We start from the raw sequence: 22,893 nt of genomic DNA, 5'->3' as shown, positions 1-22,893 counted from the left end.
TAGGGTCTTCCAGCAGCTTGTGCTCTGAACTCTTGTGTGCTGAGCTGCTGCAGCGCCCCAGTCTACATTCTGGAAAGGGAGATGTGCCTCTTTTTAACCTGTCCAATTGCTGCTCCTGCTAAGCACAAAAATCCCAAAGTAGGGAATCCACTGGAGTGTTTTGCTGCATTTTCAGTCAACGTGGTTAGTGACAATTTCTGCAGGGCGGTCTCTCCTACCAGCATATGCCACTCCCTCTCTTCCCAGGTATGCGGGTGCTCTGCTGAGCTGTGCCGAATTCCATACAATCCTCTTAAGATTTTAAGCAAGTGAAGCCTTTTTTTCAGTACACTTGTCTTTTGCAGAGTTGAGTGTATTGCTGTCTTCCCCAATTCTTTGTTCTCCATACCCTATACTTTCTTAAATGCCTGCAACGTGGTATCCTTGCCAGTCCTTTCCCTAATAAAATGTTTTTGTTTCCTTTCCTCTTCCTACCCTTTCTCTCCCCATTTCATACCTTAATTTTAGCCTGTGGAACACAAAGAGATGTCACGTAGGTGCTGTGGCTGGGCTGGAGCTACACATGTGCTGACTTGACTGGCTGGTATGTACCTGCTGTGTGGCCTGGACCTTGCCCCAGCTGGTTTGTTTGACAATTGTTTTCTCTCTGCCTTTCCCACAGTAGAGGAAGGCATTTACATCTCTTTCCATTTTTTACCTAATGGAGCTTTTCATTTTTCACTTTTCACTTACTTGTACAAGCTTGATGTCTCTATTAAGGAAGAAGGCTGTATCAAATGTGACTGAAGCTAGCTAAGGGGTTAAAAACCCACAAAGTTTACAGACCTTAAAAAACAGGAAGACAGTTTAAATCCATAACTGAAGGGATTGAACTGTTTCTGTTTCCAAACTCAGCTACCAGGGTACAAACATGATACTGCTCAGCTCTCAAAATGGTGGTCAATAATATTTGTTTTTTCCCTGGTTTCCTTTTCTGATTAGTTTTATTGACCTTTATGCTGGGCTTTGTTTTGTTTTGCTTAGTTTACTAAACACTCCAGCAGCTTAAAAGTGTGTTTAAGAGGAAATGGAAAAGAATGAGGGAGGCAAGAGTTGAGAAAGGAGCATAGCAGCATCCCGCACCTTTATTGTGTTTTAAAGCTTTTTATAGCTAGAGAACACTAATGCATTGAAGTTAAAAAAGCCACTATCGGATAGCGGCAGCTCTCCACGTGTGCAGGTGGTGTTTCCCAGTATATGTAGAGTGGTTTTGAACCATTGACAAAAATGATCACTATTGAAAAATCATGAGGTATTAAATAGCAAAAATGTTCTCTATTTTAATACATTCGAAGCATTCAGCAAAGTTCAAAAGCAACTCTCCTGTGAAAGCAGGAAACAAATAGAACTTAAAGACTCTTAGTCACTGCATGAATTCTTGACAAGGTAAGTATTTTAATGCTTCTGTTTGCCTAATTTATTAATTTTGTTCCATGAAGGAACAAGTTTTTTAAACCTAAAGATCTACACAAAGTTGTGAGACCGTGTTCCCTCTTTTTTAATAGTCAATTGTGATAAAGGATATGAAAGGCAGACTGAAGATTTATTGAATAATTTCAGACTGAATAAATGACATCTTATTTCCAGAAAGGAGGGACACAAACAGTACAAGAAACCCTAATAATAGTACTTATCTTAGTGCTTATGTACAACCGTGGGAAAACAGTGTTTGTATAGGCAAGTGCAAATCTATTACTCATGAATTATTACACTAGCATATATATATTATTATTACTGCTGAGTGAAATTAAATAAATGTTTATGCAAAGACTATGAGAAGCTGTTTAGAAGAGGATAACACATTTAAGAAAGCATGACCAATACAGCCTGTAGAACTTCTGTTCAAAACCTAAGTGTAGTTTCCACAACTACAAAAATGAAAGGTTGGAGTGCTATGTACATAGGGTCTGTTGACACTGGCATGCTCATTAGGCTCCTAAACAATCATAGCAAGTCTGTTAAGAGAAATGACATTGTTTGTGAACTATGTTTATTTATAATCTTCCCTGCTGGACTTTGATTATCATAATATACAGTGACTTTGGATTACAAACTGCTTGAAATATTTTCCTAGAATATTTTTTGAGCTGCAAATACTAGCAGTTCCTCTGCCCCAACTTTATACCTGCTTGTTAGTAAATTCTCACAATTCTCAGAAAAGGCTCATATAAATTACCAAGGCCCACTGCTGGGCCTATGGTGGTTGGGCAAATAACCAAGCACCTCCAGGGGCAGCTCAGAAGACCAATGGTATCCTGGGCTCCATCAGAAGAGGGGTGGACAAGGGGGGAATGAATTGAAGCTATAGGAGGGAAGGTTTAGATGAGATATTAGGGAGAAGTTCTTTACAGAGAGAGTGGTGAGGGGCTGGAACAGGCTGCCCAGAGAGGTGGTGGGTGCCCCCTCCCTGGAGATGTTCAAGGCCAGGTTGGATGGGGCCCTGGGCAACCTTGTATAGATCCAGGCCTGGAGGTTGGTGTCCCTGCCTGTGGCAGGGGGGCTGGAACTCTCTGATCCTTGGGGTCCCTTCCAACCCAGACCATTCTGTGATTCTATGTGAAAACATGATTCAAGTAAGAAGTGAGGCTTTTCCCTCTTCTAACCCCTAAACACATTGCCGAATCCTTGTGCGCTCAGGTGCCTGCAAAGTAGAGCATAGCTCTGCTGAATGAATCCAAGTGGAAGAAACACATACAAGAAAGTGTAAAGGTCTTTCATAAGGCAGCAGCCACATTTTTTGTTTCAAACTTAACATGAACTAAATATGCCTGTCTTGTTAATATTATCTGAAGTCTCTGCTGTGATATTCATACATACATGCATCAGTCTAATGCAAAAATTTCTGGACGCATCCCCCAAAAGCAACAGAGCTTCTGCCAATCACACTTGCATGCTAATTAAACTTTGGTGGAAAAGAATTTAGGGGTTTTTTATGTAGAACAGGTAAAGGACACCCATTTTCTTAACTGAAAAGCCATTATGGCTGTTTTATGCATGATTTTTATACAAAAGAAGGCAACAGAATTACTTAAGGTCTAGATTAGCATTCATTTCTCATCTGCTATGTTCATAGTAATTGAACAGCGGGTGCTGGACATTGTTTTTATTAACAAGGACGGGCTCATTCGGGAGGTGAAGGTCGAGGGCAGCTTAGGACAAAGCAACTATGAAATGATCGAGTTCAAGATCCTGGGTGGAAGAAGCAAGCCAAAAAGTAGGATAGCTACCCTGAATTTTGGAAGAGCTAACGTTGATCTCCTCCGCAACCTATTAGGAGCTATCCCATGGGCTACACTGTTAGAAGGAATGGGAGCCTGTGAGAGCTGGCTAGTATTTAAACAGCACTTCTTCCAAGCACAGGATAGGTGCATCCCTTTGAGCAAGAAATCGGGAAAGAGAGGCAGAAGACCTGCATGGATGAGCAGGGAGCTAATGAGTAAACTCAAAGGGAAGCAAAAGGTTTATGAACTGTGGGAACAGGGTCTGAGCACCTGGGAAGAACATAGGGATGTTGTCAAGGCCTGTAGGGATGCGACTAGGATGGCTAAAGCCCTCTTGGAAATGAAGCTGGCAAGGGACATAAAGGATAACAAAAAGAGTTTTTTCAGATATGTGAATAGTAAGAGGATGACCAGGGATGATGTGGGTCCCTTGCTGAACGAGGCAGGTGTCCTGGTAACGGGGGATGCTGAGAAGGTGGAGATACTGAATGCCTTCTTTGCCTCGGTCTTCACTTCAAAGGCCCCTTGGGACCCACAGATCCTGGATGAAAGTAGGAGTGTTTGGGGAATGAAGAGCTTCCCTCTGGTTGAGGTAGGGGAGGTCCAGGAGCATCTCAAAGGGATTAATGTATACAAATCCATGGGCCCGGATGGGATACATCCACATGTGCTGAGGGAGCTGGCAGAAGTGATTGCGGAGCTGCTCTCTATCATCTTTGACAGGTCTTGGAGGACAGGAGAAGTGCCTGAGGTTTGGAGGATAGCCAATGTCTCTCTGGTCTTTAAAAAGGGCAAGAAGGAGGATCCCAGCAACTATAGGCCAGTCAGCCTCACCTCTGTCCCTGGAAAGGTGATGGAACAGCTTGTTCTGGATGCCATCTCCAAGCAATTGGAAGAGAAGCAGGTCATGAGGAGTAGTCAGCATGGATTCACCAAGGAAAGATCATTCTCGCCCAATATAGCCTTATATGATCTCATCACCAGCTGGTTGGATGGAGGGGGAACAGTGGATGTCATCTACCTTGACTTCACCAAGGCTTTTGGTACTGTCTCCCATGATGTCCTGATAGAAAAGCTGAGAGAGCATGGGATAGATGAGTGGACAGGGAGGTGGGTTGAGTGTTGGCTGTCGGACTGGGCTCAGAGGTCGTAATCAGTGGAGCAGAATCTGAATGGAGGCCTGTGACTAGCGGTGTTCCCCAGGGCTCAGTGTTGGGTCCAATCCTGTTTAATATCTTCATTGACGACCTTGATGAGGGAATAGCATCCACCCTCAGCAAGTACACCAATGCGCCAATGATACAGAGCTGGGAGGAGTGGCTGACACGCAGGAACACTGCGCTGCCATCCAGAGAGACCTGGACAGGCTGGAGAGCTGGGTGGGGAGAAACCAGATGAAATTCAACAAAAGCAAGTGTAAAGTCTTTCACCTCAGGAGGAATAACTGTCTGTATCAGTACAGGCTGGGGGATGACCTGCTGGAGAAGAGCTCTGTGGTGAAGGACCTGGGGGTCCTGGTTGATGACAGGTTGGCCATGAGCCAGCAGTGTGCCTCGGTGGCTAAGAGAGCCAATGGGATCCTGGGGTGCATCCGGAGGAGTGTAGCCAGCAGGTCGGAGGTGATCCTCCCCCTCTGCTCTGCCCTGGCCAGGCCCCACCTGGAGTATTGTGTCCAGTTCTGGGCTCCCTGGTATAAAAAAGACAGGGACCTCCTTCAGACTGTTCAGAGAAGGGCTACAAAGATGATTAAGGGCCTGGAACATCTCCCCTATGAGGAAAGGCTGAGTGAGCTGGGACTGTTCAGTCTAGAGAAAAGAAGACTAAGGGGGGACCTAATTAATGTTTATAAATATCTTAAGTATGGGATGCAGGGGGAATTAGCCAGCCCCTTTTCAGTGGTCTGTGGAGACAGGACAAGGGGCAATGGCTGCAAATTGGAGCACAGGAAGTTCCGCACCAACATGCGGAAGAACTTTTTCAGAGTGAGGGTGGCAGAGCCCTGGGACAGGCTGCCCAGGGGGGTGTGGAGTCTCCTTCTCTGTAGATATTCAAGACCCGCCTGGAAGCCTATCTGAGTGATATGTCCTAGGGAGCTGCTTTGGCAGGGGGGTTGGACCCGATGATCTCTTGAGGTCCCTTCCAACCCCTACAATTCTGTGATTCTGTGATTCTCTAATTACAGCCATCTTCTCAGAGTCACACTTCAGTCCCAGTCCCACTCATTGCAGGAAGGCAAGGGAGACAGCATGAAGCTCTCTGTGAGCAAGAACATGGTGAAGCAACCAAGCATGGGGACATGGACCTCTTCCTGGGTTAGACCCATGTGGATCAGCTGGTGCAGGAAACTGCGCCAGAACAGATGGGACAAAGAAATGGCATAAACTCAGACAAAGGTGATTCAGTCAGTGATGTTTTGTGCAGGAGATGTCATGGCATTTATGTTTTTCATGGGCTGTGGTCACCATGCTAACAGGGTTAGCCACAGGTTCAGGTGACAGCTCTCTGTAAATGGGAGCCTCCAGGTCAGCAGAGTTGCCTTGAGTGAACTGCTGAATGAGAGAGATGTAACCAGTCCAGAGGAGAGAGGTGGAGGCACTGCAACACGGAGCAATTAACAGCGGGTGGTAATGAGGTCCCTGGAGCCCACTTGCTCTCCAGCTGTTTGTACAGGATGCATTTTTCCTTCTTGTGCTATCTTATTCCTTACCTGTAGCCACCAGTATGTACAAAGACAAGCGCTCCTAGTCTGCCCTGGTCAGGCCCCACCTGGAGTATTGTGTCGAATTCTGAGCTCCCTGGTATAAAAAAGACAGGAATCTCCTGGAGAGAGTCCAGGGAGAGCTACGAAGATGATTAAAGGCCTGGAACATCTCCCCTATGAGGGTAGGCTGAGTGAACTGGGACTGTTCAGCCTTGAGAAAACTAAGAGAGGATCTGATCAATGTTTATAAATATCTGAAGTGTGGGACATGGGGGGAAATGGCCAGTCTCTTCTTAGTGGTCTGTGGGGACAGGACAAGGGACAGTGGCCTCAAGTTGGAGCACAGGAAGTTCCGCACCAACATGTGGAAGAACTTTTTCAGAGTGAGGGTGACAGAGCCCTGGGACAGGCTGCCCAGGGGGGTGTGGAGTCTCCTTCTCTGGAGATATTCAAGACCCATCTGGACGCTGATCTGTGCGACCTGCTTTGTCAGGGGGGTTGGACCCGATGATTTCTCAAGGTCCCTTCCAACTCCTACGATTCTGTGATTCCCCCTGCAAGTGGAGGAAGGCCCACTACCCCACAGCTATGTGTCCCCTGGCAGCAGGAGCAAGGTGACTGTCCTGCTCTCAGGCAGTGCTATGGAGTTTGCCTTCTGGCTGCCCTTGGAGCTCCTTGGCATGCTGAACCCTGCAGGCCTCTGCAGGACACTCTCCCCCTCGCGGAGTAAGTGGAGTGTCCACCTCAGCACGGCTACCCTGGGCTCCCTTCTAGAGGGGAGGCCTCTGATGGCTGCGTGCCTCTGACGTGAGGTTGCACAGGAGCACGCAGCGTCATTATTGCACGGGTCTCGCCGCTGAGATGAAGGCAGCACGGAGCAGTGCCTCTGCGCCCCCAGCCTTAACGGCCACTACCGAGAGGAAGCGGCTGAACTCGCAGGGGGCAGGCGGTCTGCAGGCCTCACCGCCGCGGGTTGCCATGGCAGCGTACGGTGCTCGGGAAGGGTCAATCCGTGTCGCGTCCCTCCCCTCGCTTCCGTAACGCAGTCAGAGCCGCTCCACGGCGCGGTATAGGGGCGGGGCGGGGCGTGACGTGTAGCGCAGCCCTCGCAGGGATTGGGTGTTGCTGCCGCGCGCGCGCGCGTCGCCGGCGCGCGAGGAGGCTGTTGGCGGGAGGTGGCGGCATGGCGGTGGAGCCGCCGCGGGAAGCGGTGTGGCCGGAGGGCGCGGGGGCCGAGGCGGGCTTCGTGCGCGCTGTGCTCTCGCTGCCCGAGAAGCCCGACACCACCGTGCGCTTCTTCGAGCGCGGCGACTACTACACGGTTCATGGCGCGGATGCGCGGCTGGCCGCCTGCGAGCTGTTCCGGACCCGCGCCGTCATCCGCCAGCTGGCGGGGGCACCGGGTGGGTGCGGCGGGGGAGCCCGGGGGCTTGGGGGACGGCGGGCGGCCAGCCAGCGTTACCGGGACGGGCGGCGAGGGGGACTCGTTCCCCCCCAACCCGGGCCGTGCTGCGGAGGGGCGGGCGGAGGTGGTCACAAGGCCTCCGGTGGCCGGAGGGGAGCGGGGGAGGGAGCGGGAGGGCTGTTCGCGGCGAGGCGGTGTGTGGTGCCGGTGGCAGCAGCAGCCCCCCGCGTGGCAGTGGCGTGTTGTCAAGGGTGAGGCCTCCGGGCTGCCACCCGAGTGGGGACGCTGCGCGCTTAGGCATCCGGTCGTGGTATTTTGGGCTGAAGTTCTCCGCGGCGGCGTTTTCCAAGGGTAGCGGCCGCGTCCGGGCGGGAGAGCGTGAGGCGCTGCCTTGTTCCCACTCTGGGTCTCTCAGTAACTCCTGGCAGGCACTGGGCTGCCGGGTCCTGCAGCAGGGAGCGAAGGCAGCGGTGCCCGCTGCAGTTCTCCGCCTTGGTGGGCGCGGGAACGGGGGGTATTGAGAGGTCTCTGGATTTTCCGTGCTTGCTTTGCTTCGTTGCTGCTTCAAAGCCAGCACAGCCGAATGCTTCTCCAGCCTCTGACAGCTTTTAAATGATAATTAGTAGCCGTTCTGAGTAGGTTGTGTGTGACAGAGGTGGGTGTGCGAGCCGAGGGAGGGATCCGCACCAGGGAGCGTGGATCTGAGCATCGCTTCTCTTTGCATAAGCTCCTGCTGCGAGGCTGGCGGATGCAGGTGGTGGAACACGACCTGTTGCATTAATAATGTTTTCCCAGGGCAATGGTAGATCTCCAGTCATCTCCTTTCATGGTGGAGTGGTTGTAGAACCAGGTGTAGAACTCGACGTATCTTCCAGGCTAGGAACATATATCTGTTGTTGTATTCCATTTAAAAAGGGTCATTTCATGGGTGTAAGCCTGTAACTATCAACTCTGGGTTTAAAGCGCTGTCAGCTGGAGCCTTGTTGGGCTTATCTGGTTGTGAATTAGCATAAAACAATGTTTTTTTCTTTTGGGATGATTTCAAAACACGAATCAGCTTCAGCTGCCTCCCACCTCTTGCTGGTGTGTTATGTAGTCTTGGCTGGAAAAAAGGGAAAATTGTGTTTGGTTGGACAGTTCTGCACTGGGAAAGAAAACCCAGTTATAGAATCAGAGGCTGGTTTGGTTTGGAAAGGACTTCAAAGTCCATCTAGTTCCAACCCCCTGCCATGGGCAGGGACACCCTCCACTAGCCCAGGTTGCCCAAAGCCCCATCCAACCTGGCCTTGAACACTGCCAGGGAGGGGGCAGCCACAGCTGCTCTGACAAACTGCTGCCTCACCGTGATAAATGTCTTCGTAATGTCTGATCTAAACCTATCCTCCTTCAGTTTAAACCCATTACCCCATGTCCTATCACCCCAGGCCCTTGTAAGCAGTCCCTCTCCAGCTTTCATTTAGGCTCTTTAAAGTACTGGAAGGCTGCAACAAGCTTTCCCTGGAGCCTTCTCTTTTACAGACTGATCAAGCCCAACTCTCTCAGCCTGTCTTCATAGGAGAGGGGCTTCAGCCCCCTGATCGTTTTTATGGCTCTCCTCTGGATTCACTCCAACAGCTTGATGTCTTTCTTGTACCAGAGACCTCAGAGCTGGATGCAGTACTCCAGGTGGGGGTCTCATGAGAGCAGAGTAGCTGGGGAAAATCCTGTCCCTTGGCCTGCTTTTGATGCAGCTCAGGACATGATTTGCTTTCTGGGCTGCAGATGTGCATTATATGGGTCAGGTTGAGCTTCACATCAATCAACACCCCAAATTCCATCTCCTCAGGGCTGCTCTCAATCCATTCTCCATCCAGCCTGTAGCTGTGCTTGGGATTGCACCAACCCATGTGCAGGACCTTGCCCTTGGCCTTGTTGAACTTCATGTGGTTTGCACAGGCCCACGTCTGACGCCTGTAAAGGTCCATCTGAATGAATGGCATCCCTTCCCTCTGGTGTGCCTGCCACACCACACAGCTTGGTGCTGTTGGCAGACTTGCTGAGGCTGCATGCAATCCCATTGTTCATGTCTTCGACAGAGGTGTTAAACAGTGCCAGTCCCAGTACCGTCCCCTGTGGAACACCACTCATCACTGGTCCTGACTTGTTCATGGAGCCACTGACCACAGCTCTTTGAGTATAACCGGCCAACTCCTTATCCACCAAGTGGTCCATCTGCTGAATCCACGTGTCTCCGATTTAGAGACAAGGGTGTTGTGTGGGACAGTGTCAGATGCTTCGCACAAGTCAGGGTAGATGATGTCTGTCACTCTTCCCTTATCCCCCAGCGCTGTAACCCTTTTGTAAAATGTCACCAAATTTGTTAGGTGTGATTTGGCCTTAGTGAAGCCGTGTTGGCTGTCACCAGTCACCTCCTTATTTCCACATGCCTGAGCATAGTTTGCAAGAGGATCTGCTTGTGGTCTTGAAGGGCACAGAGGTGAGACTGGCTAGCTCTAGTTCCCCAGGTTTTCCTTTTTTCCCCCTTTTAAAAATGGGGGTTATGTTTCTCCTTTCCCACTCAGTAGGGACTTCACTAGACTGCCACAACTTCTCAGATACAACAGAGTGGTTTAGCTTCTTTATCCACCAGTTCCCGCAGGATTTGCAGATGCATCTCATCAGGTCCCATGGACTTGTGCACCTTCAGGTTCCTAAGATGTTCTTGAACCTGACCTTCTCCTACACTGGGTGGTTCTTTATTCTCCCAGTCCCCGTCTTTGCCCTCTGTGTCCTGTGCAGTGTGTCCTTACCGGTGAAGACTGAAATAAATGAGTTCATTAAGTACCTCAGCCTTCTCCACATCCTGGGTAGCCAGGTCTTCTGTTTCATTCAGGAGGTGGCTCACATTTTACCTCGTCTTCCTTTTATCACTCATACACTTAGAGAAACTTTTCTTCTTTGTTCTTGACATCCCTGGCCAGATTGAGTTCAGTCAGGGCTGTAACTACCGCAACCTGATCCCTGACTGCTCAGTTTCCCTGTATTCCTCCTGGCCTACATGTCCTTGCTTCCACCCTCTGTAGGCTGTGGAATTAGGGTTTTTTGCCTGCTTCCAAAATAAGCCTTACTAGAGATTTGAAGAAAGAAGAGGAAAGAAAATGAAAACAAAATCAAATCCGTATTTCAAATAAACCCACAAGCTCTTATATGTGTGGAAACTCAACGTTCATCATTTTTCATGTAAAGGGAGAAAGAACCTCAAATGTTATGATGGCATGCTGCTCAAAAGAGGGATGTGACAATCTATATCCATTGCTTGTGCTTATTTTATATGTCATCCAGCTCTCATTTGTATTGCACCAGTCTGAAAATTTAATATACCCACTCAAACCCTCAATTTGTTTACTAGTGGGAGTATCTTATTCTGTGAGTAGGCTGGTGTCAGAGATGGCTGGGAAGGTAGAAGCAGTATTGTGCCCTCTTGACAGCTGTAGAGGATTAAACTTGTTCAACCATCGCATCTGCCTGCACCCTTGTAGGAAAAGATGCAAAAAGTTTGACAATTAGGTGCTTGCTAAGTTAGGTTTTAATGTAAAGTTTTAAAAGTTCTTGAAAATATGTTGTTTTTACAATATATATAGTGACAAAAGGGCAATGTCTTCGCGTGTGTGTTTTGCCATCTTCTGAGTGCAACTATGGTGATGTGTTCTGTAAACAGGGGTGGCTTATCTAGGAAAGAAAAGATATTATCCAGAAGGAAAACTTGTGGCTGGCTTCTAGCACTCATTAGATTAAAATGTGTGGAAGATTAATTAGAAAAACAGGAGAGGGAAAGGGTGAGAGGAACTTATCTTCTTAGGTACATGTATAGCCAGATGTGCTGAAATTTGGAAACAAACATTGCTTTTCTTTGGATATGGTGTGTGCTTGCTTCGTTTGCAGTCCCTTTAGTTGTGCTTTTGTGGTGTTTCTTGGGTTGTACATGCTTGCTCCTTACTAGCAGAGTAATGTCCTTCAGAAGGCTGGTAATTTTGTTTCTTGGAGATTTCAATTACAGAAATTAAAAATGATGAACAAACTTGAGTCTCTCATAATCCATTTTTTTTTCTCTTCTCTTTTTTCTGTAGGAACTCAGAAGCTTGAGAGTGTTGTGCTTAGTAAAATGAACTTTGAATCTTTTGTGAGGGATCTGCTATTGGTTCGTCATTACAGAGTTGAAGTTTACAAGAACAAAGCAGGGAGTAAATCTGTCAAAGAAAATGACTGGTATTTAGCATATAAGGTACAATTTTTCAACCTTTCTTAATAATTGTGAGATAAAAGAGGGGAAAAAAACCCCACCCTACAATTCCTTCCTGAATCCCTGAGCTTGGAGTTTGGGGATTTTCAGGGACTGACATTTGGTGGTATGATGGTAAAATTTGGGTTAATAGATGATATGTAAAATTTTAAAATGTTAAAACACCCCCCAGCTGTATATTTTACACTGATGGGCTCTTCAATACTTAGTTTTATCAGTTGTTGTTCTTTTTAAATTAAATTAGTGTGCACACAATCCTTAAAACTGTATTTCTTTTCTCAATAGGGTTCTCCAGGAAATCTTGCCCAGTTTGAGGAGGTTCTCTTTGCCAACAATGATATGTCATCAGCTATTGGAGTTGTGGGGGTTAAGCTGTCTACTACTGATGGACAACGAGTAGTAGGAGTGGGGTATGTCGACACTACGCTGAGAAAATTGAGTGTATGCGAGTTTCCAGATAACGATCAGTTCTCAAACCTTGAAGCTCTACTGGTTCAACTGGGACCAAAGGAGTGTGTGCTGCCAGGAGGAGAGACTGCAGGAGAGATGGGGAAACTGCGACAAGTAAGGGAACCATTGTGGTTTACAGTCAGACAAAACTTTTATCTATAAAAGCTGTATTCAAGCTTAGTAACTAATCTTTATGGTTTATGGAAAAATGGAAGAGTAATAACTTGAAGAACTTTTGATTTAGGCATACAAAGCATTTTATTTATTGACACATTTGCATTTTCATCAGCAGAAGTTGTTCTTGGGGTAAAATCTTGTTTGTCATTCTTCTCTCTGTTAACCTAGCAGAAAATAAGTTGGCTTCTGTGATGAACACCTGTCCCCTGAATATTGAAAATTATTAGTAACTCTGTGTGTTTATGGACAACAGGTTATTCAGAGGGGAGGAATCCTGATTACAGACAGGAAGAAGGTGGATTTCACAACAAAAGATATTGTTCAGGATCTCAATCGCTTGTTAAAATCGAAAAAAGAAGAACAAATGAATAGCGCGGCGCTGCCGGAGATGGAAAAGCAGGTGAGCGTGGAGCAGTGCTTAACGTGCTCCTGTACTTGAGAAGCAAAGCAGTGTGTGCACCTGTTGGGGGCTGAGCTCCTTTGTCCTCCCTGGTCCTGCTTTTTATGCTGGACTCCCCTACTTCTGGGAGAGTATATTGTACAACCCTTTGTATATTACACTACTTGGTGCTGAAGCATTCATCAGTTCTGCTCAGCTTGAGGCTGTGTCAAAGTTTGATTCCAGAGGTCCTGGAGAAAAATGAGAAGACCCTTCACTTATCTCTAAAGTGGTAAACTCTGTTGAGAAACAGGCTGTGCACAAGAGGTGCTTCCTGTCTCTAACATCTCTAGCCTAAGGACTGAAGTACAATACGTAGATTACTTTGCATGAGAGGAAAATTTGTATTTGAAAACAAAGTCATGTTTATGACAATATTTTGGTTTCATACCTTCTTATGGTCAAGCATATGATTCACTGACTGCACGTGAGCTGAATGTGTTTCTTCTTAGCTGCAAGTGAGGTAATTTGCTTGAGAGAGAAACATGTTTTAATTTGCTTTAAAATGCCCTTCGTAGCTGGTGCCTGCTGCAGGTGTAAGGCACAGAGGTGCACTTCCTCAGGGTGGGATTTCATAACAGGTTAATATTGCGTGTTGCAGCTGAACAAGTCAGTCACACTGCTGCCTCTTTTGTGCTGGCACTGGCATTTGTAAGGCCACGCAGTGAGTCAGATCAGATCTTTGTTCTGGCTGAAAACTAACCCTGAAACCATGTCCTGAGATGATCCATGAGATCTCATTTATCTGCAAGAACTTGTTTGTGTTCCTGAGCCAGAAACATCCTGATAACAGCTTTGAAAAGCTGGCGAAGCATGCATTTCACATTTTGTTTATCAGATTATGTAAATGTTTAGTTCGTTGTTCTTACACCTACCTAGAAAGACTCTGAAGTGCCATAATACGTCCGTATGCAAATGAAGTCTTGTCAAGCAGGACGAGCTCCTCATGGCCTTGCTGGAATTGATGTGGCTCAGAGGCTTCCCCTGATTGCAGTTTTCAAAGGGCATTTATCAATTACTCCCCAATTCAGTGGTGTTTCTAACTAGAATATTTCTGGTTGCGTTTTGTGTTGTGTTTTAACTTCAGGTTGCTGTTTCATCTTTGTCGGCCATTATTAAGTTTTTAGAGCTGCTGTCAGATGAGTCTAACTTTGGACAATTTGAACTGACTACATTTGATCTTAGTCAATACATGGTTCTAGATAATGCAGCTGTTCAAGCTCTCAACCTCTTTCAGGTAAGCAATGCCCACTTGAATTGGTAAGTGTAGCTGCTTGATAAGTAACTTGACTGTCCAATCACAATTCCTCAGAACCTGATTAATGGCAACTTCTACATTTTAACTTTATTTTCAGCTACTTCTTTACAGTCTGTGATTGAAACCCTGCTAGCCATTGTTATCTCCCTTTTTGGTTTTACCTTGTGTTAGCTTGCTTTGAACGTACAAGATCCTCAGGGAGGTAGGAAGTAGCCAGAAACAAGTGTGTGTGGAGGATGCAGATATGGGAGGAGCCTGAGAAGTACCTCATAGTTGTAGCCACTGAGGAGTCTGTCCAAGCAGAGTGAGGAATGTGGTGTCTTTCTGTGGGTTTAGTTGGAGAAGTTCCTGTCTCCAGTGACAGGAGTAGACTTGGGGGATTGGAGAGGAAATGTTCTGTAGGTGTGTGGTATGATGGGGTACTCCAAAGTGCAGTTGCTTTATCACTGCTGGTTTTGGGGAAAAAAAAAGTAGAAGCCTGAGGTAGATAGTACAGGAGGCGTATGGCAGGAGCACTGCTGGTGTGATGGAAAGGAAGGGCTGGCTGCAGCAGACAGGACAGGACAGTGTTTAAGAACACTCTGAAAGCACTGTGGCACACTAACTGGCCAGTGTCAATTTTACTTTTTACACATCTTTTCTGTAAATCCAAGCAGGTTACCTGGCTCCTCCATACTGCCCATTATGTCTGTTTGGTGTTTTTTTTTTTGCTTTGGTCCTTTTTATAGTTATAGGAAAGTGTGAACTCAGTACTGTGTTGGATCACCTTTTTTCTTTGGCTTTCATGTTAGTAAACCTTGCTTAGTGACCTTTGCTTGGAGCTAAATCCACTTGAGTTTCAGATTTATAGGAAGAAATTGCAAATCTGGTCCCCTGTTTGTCTTAAAGGGATTTTTAGAGGAACAAAGAGTGTATATTCTGCACCTAATCTTGGAGAGAGATGTTTGATTCGATTTTTTTTTTTCTTTTATTGCCTGATTCTGCACCTCTATCTAGGGAATGAAGGAAAAATTACCTCTCAAGTGTTGTGGAGGTGTTCTAGGAAGTTCATCATTCTCTTAGCTACATCCCTTTATAAGCTCTTGCAGGTGTTATGCATTTTGTGATAGGAAATACACTGCTATGTGTTTCATTAGAGGCTGTTGGGAGCTTTGGAACAAGGGCATTGCCATATAACAGGGAGTTGCTGTGTTGCCTGTGTGACAGGCTGTCTGTGGGCAGAGTTTTAGGCAGGCATAAAGGCAAAATATTTTGCTCCATGAAGTATGTAGTTAAAGTTCTTGTGGTGCAGCAGATACAGTTGATTATATGAAACCGTAACCTTCCTGCTTGAATGTGAAGTAGATTCAGAAGTTTTTCATACTGTCCAGAACACTGAAATTAGGCACTCTAGAGATTAGATTTTCTAGGGGTTAAATGTGTCAGTGTACCTTTTCCCCGTTGATGTGATGCTAATTTTGCATCCCAGTTGTTTACAGGCATCCAGACCTACTTCTGGCTGAATGCTTGCCTGCTGTTTTAATTGCAGGTGTTCTTGGGTAGAGAGGGTTGAGATTTTACTTTCAAAGTTAAGAGTTGAAACAAGCTTGTTTTGCTGTTTTTCAGTGCTACACAATTTTTTCTTCCTAGCTAGCTGTCTTGAGTTCAGTTAATATTAAACCTATTGTGAGGCCCCATCTGAAGTCCTGTGTCCAGATCTGAGGCCTGTAATAAAAGAAAGATGTGGAACTGTTGGAGATGGTTCAGAGGAGGCCACAAAGATTATCAGAGGGCTGGAGTACCTTCCCTATGAGGAGAGCCTGGGGTAGCTGGGCTTGTTCAGCCTAGAGAAGAGAAGGCTGTGGGGGGACCTCATTGCAGCCTTCCAGTCCCTCAAGGGAGCAGAGAAACAGGAGGGGAATCAACTTTTTAAAAGGGCAGACAATGGCATGACAAGGGGGAGTGGACTGAAGCTGAAGGAGGGAAGGTTTAAATTAGATATTAGGGGGATGTTTTTTACAGAGAGAGTGGTGAGGTGCTGGAACAGGCTGCCCAGAGAGGTGGTGGATGCCCCATCCCTGGAGGGGGTGTTCAAGGCCAGGTTGGATGGGGCCCTGGGCAGCCTTGTGTAGATCCAGGCCTGGAGGTTGGTGTCCCTGCCTGTGACAGGGGGGTTGGAACTCTGATCCTTGGGGTCCCTTCCAACCCAGACCATTATATGATGCTACAGATAGTAAAGTAGAATCTGAACAGAGTTAGTTTAGATATGTTTACAGTACTCCAGGCATTATCTTGGAGAGCTTGAGAGAATTTGCATAGTTGTGTTCTCTGCCATTGCCTTGTTCTGTTGTGACCCTGCCCTGTACCCCCAAAAATCTCCAATCAAAAGTCTTGAACCCATGTCTTGTTTCTCGCTGCTTTTTTTGATGGACAGGACCTATATTTTTTGACTTTACAAAGGGAAAACAAGCAAATATCTAGATATATTTCCGCTTTTTCTGTTCAAGTGGCAGACTACTCAGTAACTGGGTATGTTTCTAACTTTGCTGTTTAGTCCGATAGCTTCAAAATGGACAAACCTATGAATCGTTCACCTTGTTCCAGGGACCAGAGTGTAAATGCTTGAATACCAGGCTGTATAATTTTCCTTTTTTCATGGGGGCCAAGTTGAACACAGCAGAAATGTTGATCTGTTCCTAGGTAGCAAAGTTGAGTGCTATTCGGTGGGCGTAAATAAACTTCAGTAACTGTCTTTGTTTCTCTTCCAGAGTTCTGTGGAAAATGCTAATACGGCACAGTCTCTAGCTGGTTTACTCAATAAATGCAGAACCCCTCAAGGGCAAAGACTAGTTAATCAGTGGATTAAACAACCACTTATGGACAAGAACAGAATTGAAGAAAGGTAAGAACAATATTAGATTTTTGGTAGACGTATACAAGTTATTTTACAGAGGGCTCTTTCTTTTTAAGCACAAAATAATGGTGGTGGAGGTTTTTGCGTGCCACCTGCCTGTTGTAATTACTGCAGAAGTCTTTTTCCTTGAAATGAAAATTTATGTGTTACTGTTAGATTAAATGACTTTTTAAAGAGGAGAGATACGTGTTTAGGTGGTCAAATAATTCAGGCTGCAGGGCAAGCCAGCACAGCAGCAACTTCTTAACTATTATATTGCAAATACTTAAGCTGTGTAATAATATTTTGATGTTGCTTGATGTTCCAGTCTGGCAAATCCCTGCTGCAAAGGTACAGATAGTTCCCAGTTCTTCAGAAAGGAAAACTATAAAGGCCATATATTCCTACAGGGCATGTTTATCTCTTAAGTTAACTATCCAAACAGAAGTGAAACTTTTTTTAAAACATGCTAAATATAGTTACATTTTTATCTAAAAGCAAACTTTGTGCAACTCAAGTGGATGGCAGATTAATGTGCTGAGAAAATGCATGTGTGTTGATCTGTGCTTTGACAAAGCAGAAGATGCCAGAAAACTGATTTCAGCTTTGATACCTTATCTAAGGGTCGTATTTCAGATGAGGGTGTACAGGTCTGTCTGTGTGTGCTGTTGGACTTCAGAGTGGATCTCTACTACCAAAACAAGAAGAAATTTTGGCTTGGTCACATTGGTGTTTAAAGAAGTTATGCAAAGTGTAGGTTTCTCTGTAGACTGCTAGAGACTGAGCTTATTCTGCTTCTATTCAACAATTTGAATAACAGGGTTATATTTTCTAACAATTTCCGGAATGGTACTTAGTAGCTTGATCAGAGCACACCTAGAAATGTCATTCATGTGACACTGAAATACTTCTCCCCATGTTTGTTGAGTGCTGTATCTTACTCTAGTGTGCATTTATCATCAAGAACTCTTGACTATGTGCCCAGGATCTTCCACATGTGTCAGTTTTGGATTCTAAGATCTAAACAAACTTTAATTTTATGAGTATGCTGGTTTGAAGTTTTTGAGGGTTATTACTCCCGTTTGTAGTGTTCTTATGTCAAAGTAACACCAGAAATTTTAACTTTCGTGTCTGACTTGTTTACTCGATACTTTGCATCAGAAATCCTGCAAGGAGATGTAATGTGACCTGTTTTGTAGAGTTAATGATCGTCATTACGATCACATTTTGTGTTGCAATGTTGACTGCATTTAGGAAAAGTTATATTTAAAGGAGGAGGGGAGTAATTAAATGGAGTTAAGCTCTTGGTGGATCACAAAATCATAAAATGGTCTGGGTTGGAAGGGACCCCAGGGATCAGAGAGTTCCAACCGCCCTGCCACAGGCAGGGACACAAACCTCCAGGCCTGGATCTACACAAGGTTGCCCAGGGCCCCATCCAACCTGGCCATGAACATCCCCCCAGGGATGGGGCATCCAACACCTCTCTGGGCAGCCTGTTCCAGCACCTCACCACTCTCTCTGTAAAGAACTTCCCCTAATATCTAATCTAAACCTTCCCTCCTTGAGCTTTAATTCAAGCTTAATTTACAAGTGAGGCTTGTAAAGGTTGGTGTGTCCAGGTGTTAGGAGGTTGAAGGAGGTCCACTGATAGCCTCTTGTATCTTGCCCAGCCACAGAATCATTTGGGCTGTTATTTGTTAAAAGTAATTTGTTTTAATCTCTCTATGTAGACACTGAAATATTATAGTCACACTTTTTCAGTTTGTTCTGCAGCATAGCTAGGCCCTTCTGAATGCATCTTGCTTTCAATTATTATTTTAATGAACCTAATGCTTTGGGATGAAAGCAATTTATTTTACTTGGTTCCCAATCTTAATGCTTTTCAAAGTGTGTAGGATTTTTTGTTTTCTCCCTGAAAGAAATAATAAGCCATTAGTAGGACTGATAAGATACACTGCCTGATTCAAATACCCTTTTAAAGATAGGCAGTCACCAAGTTGTTTTACATAAGCTTTACAGTATATTGTGGCTGTCTAAAGAATGACAAACTAAAATTTAGAACATATAGATGGTTTGAGAAGGAAATATCTGGACCACTGTTCGTATAAGTTTTCTGTGTAATCAGAGGGAGGTACTGATTATTTCTCAGCTTGCAGTGTGCCATGTTAAAGGACCCCATTTAACACAAAGCAGTGCAATACTCGTCAAACTACGCTGAAGTAACTCGAGTTGGACTGATGCTAGATGGTAGTGTTTTGAAGTAAGCCTGTTGCTTTGCTTATACAGGAGGTATTTTGACTTTAACTTTTATTCCAGTAGTCTGGAATTGGATGTCTGACCATTTAACTTTTCAGAAAGCTAGACTCTTGTAACCCTCTGCTAAGACCTGTAGGTGGTGCAAGTTATCTTTTGGAGTTAAAACTGATCAATTTTCTTTCAGTAGTTTGTAACTTGCAACTGTTGTTAACATTTATGGATAAATAGAACAAACACAGTGTTATATCACTAGTCCATATTAACCATCGATATAACAAGTTAATCTACATAGTGCACATGCTTCAGATAAAATAATGCTTATCTACTGGAGCAGCTCCTGATGAGAACTAAGAAAACAGAGGTTCCTGATACTAGTCTGGCTTGAATGACTGGGGGTTCTGCCCACGTCTGGCTGGTATTCCAAGATTAAAAAAATAATTATCAGTCATAAGTATACAAGATACAGCCCTACTTCTCCTGTGTGGGGTGTTCAGAAGGCAAGTACATGAGGTTCCTGATCCCTGCCTTATAGTCAGCATATTTCTGAAATTGAAATGTAGTTGCAGAGACAGGAAGTACAAATAGATGTATTAATTGCATAATGCAATGAATTGTAACACAACAAGTAACTTCACTATGTTATGTGTTGGTTTTTTCAGATACAGGAAAGTCTCAGAAAAGTGGCAGAATGTAAAATAGTGCTTGTTCTCTTATGCCCTGAGAAGTGAACTCGTGTTGAATATATTTAATTCATTTTCTATACTGGGGGCAAACTCTTTATCTGACAGTAGTGCATGGAACAAATACAAGATCCCAGCTGACCTTTTTAGTTCTCTGCGCATTCTGTGGCCAGACCTCTTAGACGTCTCTGTCCTGTAGTAGGAGAGGTGCAGGGGTTTCAGCTCCAGGAGAGTCACAGGCTGTGCTCTAACATAATTTGTTCTGATTCAAGCCTCTTTTGAGCTTGTTTTTGTGATCCTAAACACTATGCTGCATCAGGGGCCTAACTAGAGGTAGTAGAAACCAGTACTATCTCTAGCCAAGCCAGAAAGTAATAGGTTTAGGAGCTAGCTAGTGTAGGCAGGATAAAGGCCTTTACAGGCCTTTATTTAGTAAGAACTTAACATGCTTTCTCTAGCAGATAAATGGAAGGACACAGGGAGGTAATGCATATGGGATAGCTCAGGAGCTGTGTGGTTGAGGTCCTGTCTCAGCAAGCAGCCAGGTGAAATGAAAGGTCTGTGTGCATTGCAGAAATGTCATCAAGCAACTCATCTCAACTAGTAAGAGCGGGTTGAGAAAGGTGGTGGTTCTCATCTGCTTGGTGGCTGTGAGGCAGCAGCTAGAGTATTGTACCCAGCGTGGGCCTTGGCAGTGCAGTCAGGCCGACAAACAGGAGCCGGTCCAGCAGGAAGTCACTGAATGGGATCAGCACGTGGTGTTTGAGGAGAGGCTGAGGGAGCTGGGTTTGTAACCTGGAGAGGGCTGGGGACAGACCTAACTGCTGATTTCAGCTGCCTAGTGGGTGGAAATCATAGAGAAGGTGAAGCCAGGCCCTCCTTGTAAGGACACGGCAGAAAAAGCATGAGGCAAACCAGACACCAGCTTCACTAAAGGACCCTTCAGCTGGTTAGAGAACAACAAAGCTTCATGACGGTGGTCAGACTCTGGAATGTGCTCAGGGAGGTGGAGGGATCTCTGTTCTTGTTCAGTGTTCAACTGAAATTAGGAACTAGAGAACTTGAGTTCCGTTCCAATGTAAATTGTTCTGCATTAGGTTTTCGCTGCTGTTGGGCCCTTTTCCAACCTGCAGCTGTCCCTGCAGAGCATTGCAGACAGGCTTTGTTGCTTCTATTATTGTGGTTACCAGTTCTAGAAAGTCCTTCAGTACTTTTCTGATGACAGGTCAGTACTTCTCCACAACAGACTGATTTCAGGCAGTTAAGTTAGGTGGTGGTGGCCTGTGTCTTGGGTAAGGGAGGGGAGAATGTGACCAGCTTGGAGTTTTGTCTTAAATGGCTTAATTAAAATGCACTTTAAATGTTGGGAGTGTCTGTAAAGAAGCTTCTGAAATACAGGTTGAATCTGAGCTAGTTGGAAGATAGAAATCAGATTTGTTATTGTCATGCAGATCGTGATGCAATAAATATTTCGCATGAAAGATGTCATTCGGGTGACATGTAAATGATGTTCTGTTCCCAGTAAGCCTCTGGAAATGTTACAAAAATGTCACCTTTGTCATTCCAAAAGCTATCATCTCTAGGTCTCCTAGGGAAATGTTTGAAGTTTGCAGCTCACAATGCTACTTCTTTAACCTTCTCCCATCCCTCCACCTGTGTTTACTATTTCAAAACTACTAGATAACCTGTATTTACATTTGGGTTTGTTTGTAAAACTGAGGTTGACAGTGAATGCTGTCTAGAAACGCTAAACAAAAGCTCTACCACCCAGGCACATGTTAACAGGCCAGGTCTTTCAGAAAGAATTTCCATCAAAGTCCCAGGCACTTGAAACCCATTAAAAAGCTCACATTCTTGTGTTGCAGGAGATTTATCTTTAGTTTTCTTGTTTGAGGCAGGAACAGGGGTTATAAATAAGAACTGAAAAAAAGATTCTTTTTTTTCAATGGCATCTTCAGGTGTGGAAAACAGTGTTGCTGTTTGAGCTGGAGAAGTGACTCAAAGCTGTTTGTATTCTGCATGTTATCTCAAATATTTGTCTTCGAGGTCAAATATCAACAATCACTGTCCCAAATCTGTAAATTATAGGTGGCTTTCAGTGGTGCAGCACTGGAGTTAGGTAGTTACAGAATCTTCTAGTTGATACTTCCAGCTTTCCCACTTCATCCTAACAGGTCCTCACTTGGTGCAAAATAAATAGAAGGCTGAAGCTGTTAGGCAGTTTCTTTTGCATCTGAATTTTGAGGCACAAGGGAAATGAAAATGAAACTAAAATTTGGTTGAAAAGTAAAAATGGCTTTCAGAATTTAACGAAATAATCAAATTGCTATTTATTTAGGGAGATGTGAATCTGTAGCTGCCACACTGTTCTCTTTTGCTTGCAGCCTGCCAAAAAGAAGCGGATGGTAATTACTGCAGCAGTTAAATTTTACTTAAATCTGTGTTTAATTATTCAGGGTGGTTGTTCTGTTGTTTTTTCTTTTTTTTTTTTTTAAATCACAGCCATAAGTTAATGAATATTCCAGTTTAAGAGTGTGCCCAAATTAAAACTTTCATTATAGCTGTTTGGTCATAGTAGCCTTCCTTGCCACTAATTTGCATGTTGCATTTAAAAGTATGTTATATTCTCTATGAAAGAACACTGAACTTATTACTGTTTCTGCTCTGTTTAATTTAGATCCACAGACATTGTAAAGGTGGCATGTTAGGAAATTGCAGCAGAAACTCCTGGAGAGATAATTTTGTCTTGACTTGTAATTTAATTTCATGTATAAGGGTTGTAAAAGTCTTGTTCCGTATATATGCAGTTTTGAGTTTCTCCTCTGTACCAAATGAATGCGAATATAGAAATTATTTGCTCTTCATGGCAAAGAAATAGAGTTGGTTCAGTGTGTTCTTAGTCTGCACTAGGTCAAGGAAATGCACAGGTTAGCAATTTAAGAGAGTATTAGTGTTGATGGAATGTAACAAACTGAACCTCTTAGTTTTAATAACTCTTGGAAATTTGCAAGGAGTAAACCACAAAAAAAAAAATGAAAATGCCTTTCCTCAGCATTCTCTGGTCTTTGAACATCATGGAGTAATACTGGATCCCAAAATGGTGTATTTTATTA

The 22,893-nt window shown here is 44.7% G+C and overlaps 1 protein-coding gene across 1 annotated transcript in view; it reads left to right on the top strand.

Annotated features, from left to right (window-relative positions):
- Positions 1-7,197: 7,197 nt before the first annotated feature.
- The window catches only part of MSH2 (mutS homolog 2), a 61,288-nt gene continuing 45,592 nt past the window's right edge, over positions 7,198-22,893 (top strand). Inside the window, exons 1-6 of the mRNA XM_084261314.1 lie at positions 7,198-7,364; positions 11,473-11,627; positions 11,931-12,209; positions 12,526-12,672; positions 13,799-13,948; positions 16,717-16,850. Coding sequence (XP_084117440.1) covers positions 11,508-11,627; positions 11,931-12,209; positions 12,526-12,672; positions 13,799-13,948; positions 16,717-16,850 — 830 coding nt within the window. The 5' untranslated portion in view covers positions 7,198-7,364; positions 11,473-11,507. The remainder of the gene's footprint in view (positions 7,365-11,472; positions 11,628-11,930; positions 12,210-12,525; positions 12,673-13,798; positions 13,949-16,716; positions 16,851-22,893) is intronic.

This window comes from Gallinula chloropus (assembly GCF_964237585.1).
Source record: "Gallinula chloropus genome assembly, chromosome: 3".
Taxonomy (NCBI): domain Eukaryota; kingdom Metazoa; phylum Chordata; class Aves; order Gruiformes; family Rallidae; genus Gallinula; species Gallinula chloropus.
The sequence above is the reverse complement of the archived record's forward strand: the minus strand, read 5'-3'. Positions and strand labels throughout refer to the sequence as shown.